At 39.0% G+C, this 3,170-nt stretch overlaps 1 protein-coding gene across 1 annotated transcript; it reads left to right on the forward strand.

The window, feature by feature from the left end:
• The first annotated feature begins 602 nt into the window (after positions 1 to 602).
• LOC143729019 (uncharacterized) lies at positions 603 to 2,681 on the forward strand. The gene is made up of 5 exons (XM_077220002.1): positions 603 to 961; positions 1,218 to 1,359; positions 1,469 to 1,647; positions 1,904 to 1,979; positions 2,061 to 2,681. Exons 1-5 carry the CDS (start codon positions 603 to 605, stop codon positions 2,679 to 2,681), a joined length of 1,377 nt encoding a protein of 458 aa, XP_077076117.1.
• The last annotated feature ends 489 nt before the right edge of the window (positions 2,682 to 3,170 follow it).

Consider the following 3,170-nt stretch of genomic DNA (forward strand, 5'->3'; position numbering starts at 1 on the left):
AGAAGCTCTCAAGGCATTTAAAAGCACTGAAGCCTACCGCTACTTCACCTCAGGATGGGTTAATGATCCCAGAATCTATCATCTGGAGATGAAGAAAATGTTCTTGATAACAGGAAGGGTAAGTGGCACTCTTTTAATTACTCGCTGAACATAAAAGCATAGTTGAAATAAATTGACCGCTCGCAAAGACCCGCCATGTCCGACAAGCTCATTTATTTTTAAAGCACTCACAATATTGTTTCAAAGCATCTTTACAGAAAATGCATATGTACATTACAATTTAGACTGTCCAAGTTATGCATTTCAGAAATGTAGACAAATCACTAATTGTCTACTAATGTAAGGCAGAAACAGTGAGCACAGCATGTGCTGAATATGTATTCAGCCATATGTATAACTAAGGTTACTAATGTAAATATAGATAGCTGTCTAGAATGACGTTATACGTGTTCCAATTGTAAACTACATGTTTTAATTTTGCAAGCTAACCTGTAATTTGCTAATTTTACTTTTATTTAAATTTCCAGGTGAAGCATTCACAAAGCCTCAATGTAACACCAACACACCCCTGGATAACAGTACAGGAAGATGGGACAGTTCTCATGGCTCATTGCACCTGTAAGGCCGGTTTAGGAGAGGTATGCTCTCATGCAGCAGCTCTAATGTATTGTGTTTTGGCTGCTGTTGATGTCAAGAATGGGCAGGCTTGCACTCAGAAGCCCTGTGCATGGGCCCAGCCAAGTATGGAGTCTGTCCGAGGTGTCCAATATGCAGAGATCCGTAACATCAGTTTCTGTCATAAACAAGAGCCCCGTCATGTTCAAGGCCCTGTTTTTCCTTACATTACACCATCAGATGAAGAGTGCAGGATGTTTTTTGAGATGCTTCATCACAGTGAAATGCAAGAGTCTAAGCCAAAGAAAAGTGCCATCCTTTCTGTCATTGAAGGCCACTCCCACAGGTACACAGTGGTGAAATGTAACTAATTGCATCCAATGACATCAGGCATATGATCTGTGTATACATATATTACTCTATGGAATTGTTTTTTTAAAGGGTAGTTCACTCAAATATGAAAATTCTGTCATCATGTACTCACCCTCAAGTTGTTCCAAACCTGTATTTGATATAACTTGAGGGTGAGTAAATGATGACAGAATTTTTGGGTGAACTATCACTTTAGGTCAAATATCTGAATACATCTTCCACCAATGCAGGTACACGCCAAAAGTGATGCAGCTGGACTTGCCCACTCCTTTGTCAGCCATATATTCAAGCACCTGGCTAGAGATGGACTTGCCCATGCTACTGGTTGAGAGTGCCAAGGTATTTGATAACCTACAAGTGACACAGCAACAGGTAAGTATAAAAATATTATCAACTAATTACTACTAATATTTCTACCTGTGCAGTTATAATTCACAACAATCTAGATAATTAACTAATTAACTAACAAACCTTTCTCCAGTGTTTGGTAGTTGAGGAGGAGACCAGGGAGCAAAGTAAAAGTAAGGTATGGTTTGATCAGAGGGCAGGAAGAGTCACAGGGTCAGTATTCTATGAGGCAGCCAAGGCAAACAGAGCGGTATCCTTGATCAAAAGAATTTGCTATCCACGCTCTTCTCAGTTTTCCACTGAGGCAACAAGGTAAATAGAACAAAGCACAATTAAACATGGTGAAGGTTTGGTACATGTAGTTACTTACCATGATGTAACCTGTTTAGCCATTCAATACAAGTAAATGAGGAGAAGCAGTTTACAAGCAAATTATAAGCATAAGGGTATTTATGACATTTTTGCGGTCAGAGTGCAACACCTTAGGGTAAATGTTAGGTAGATAGGCAGTAAATGTCATTCTAACAAATACATTTTAATAAACAGTTTGTATTTACATTTTTGTCAGATGGGGTCAAGTGAATGAGGAAAGAGCAAGGGCAAACTATATATCTATGATGCAAGATCAGCACGGAGACTTTCAGGTCTATCAACAAGTAATTAATATATGTACAGCCCATCAATATTTATTTACAGTTTATCTATATACTTTGTATACATTCCAGTTTAAAGCATCAGGATTCGTCATCAATCCAGACCTACCCTGGATAGGAGCAACACCCGACGGCCAGGTAACATGCACTTGTCATGGTGAAGGCGTACTGGAGATAAAATGTCCATTCAACAGCAGGGACCGTTCACTCAACGAAAGCTGCAGAGATTCATCATTCTGTCTGGGCATAGGGGAGGATGGGACAATGGCACTTAAGACTGACCACAAGTTCATGTATCAAGTGCAAGCTCAGATGCATGTTTCCACGGTGAGCTACTGTGATTTTATTGTATGGACACCACAGGAGTTTTTCATTCAGCGGATCATGTATGATCCTGTTTTCTTCCACAATGCCTACCTCAAAGTGGTTGAATTCATCAAGACTGGAGTACTACCAGAGCTGCTGGGAAAATGGTATACAGCTCCACGCCATACTCACCCAAACACTACAACCACTGAACAGCCATCTGAAATGGGGTGCTACTGTGGTAAACCTCGTGACACAGATGACATCACCTGCACATCTGGACAGTGTAAGCGGAAGCACTTTCACAAGTCTTGCCTTAAATTGAGCAGGGTACCAAAGACATGGAAATGTGTGGAGTGCAGAAGAAAACATGTAGTATTGGCTTAGTTTTTTTATTATTCTTCTCCCCTTAGTTACATGAGTGTCCTTTCAAAATAACCTCCATGAAACTTAACTTCATTAAGTGTTAGTTTACAATCAGTAGTTTAAAATGCCTTTTCAATAACTTATAACATTCAGTTAAGTTACTATTTGTGAGCCAGGCACAGGGTTTCTGGTAAGAATAAATATTTGCACAGTAGATTACTCATGTGGTTTATAATGTATATGGGATTTTGTATGAATTATTTGATTATTATGAATGATTAACAATAAACAGAATGAGAACACAGAATTTTACTGTCACCTTTTTATTGCAAAAATAAAACAGACTTGTATAAAAACAAACATCAGTTCATATAGTTATGTGTTACACTGGGAACACAATGTTTCTTAGTCTCTATTCTGAGGGCACAACAGATGGGCAAATGTTACACAAAGCACAGCAGACTCTGACCATCTTGTCCAAAGATGTAAGTTCTCCTGGAGTTGTAGTCT

Source organism: Siphateles boraxobius, unplaced genomic scaffold, assembly GCF_051911475.1.
Source record: "Siphateles boraxobius isolate OS27281-9 unplaced genomic scaffold, OSU_SipBor_1 8, whole genome shotgun sequence".
Classification (NCBI taxonomy): Eukaryota; Metazoa; Chordata; class Actinopteri; order Cypriniformes; family Leuciscidae; genus Siphateles; species Siphateles boraxobius.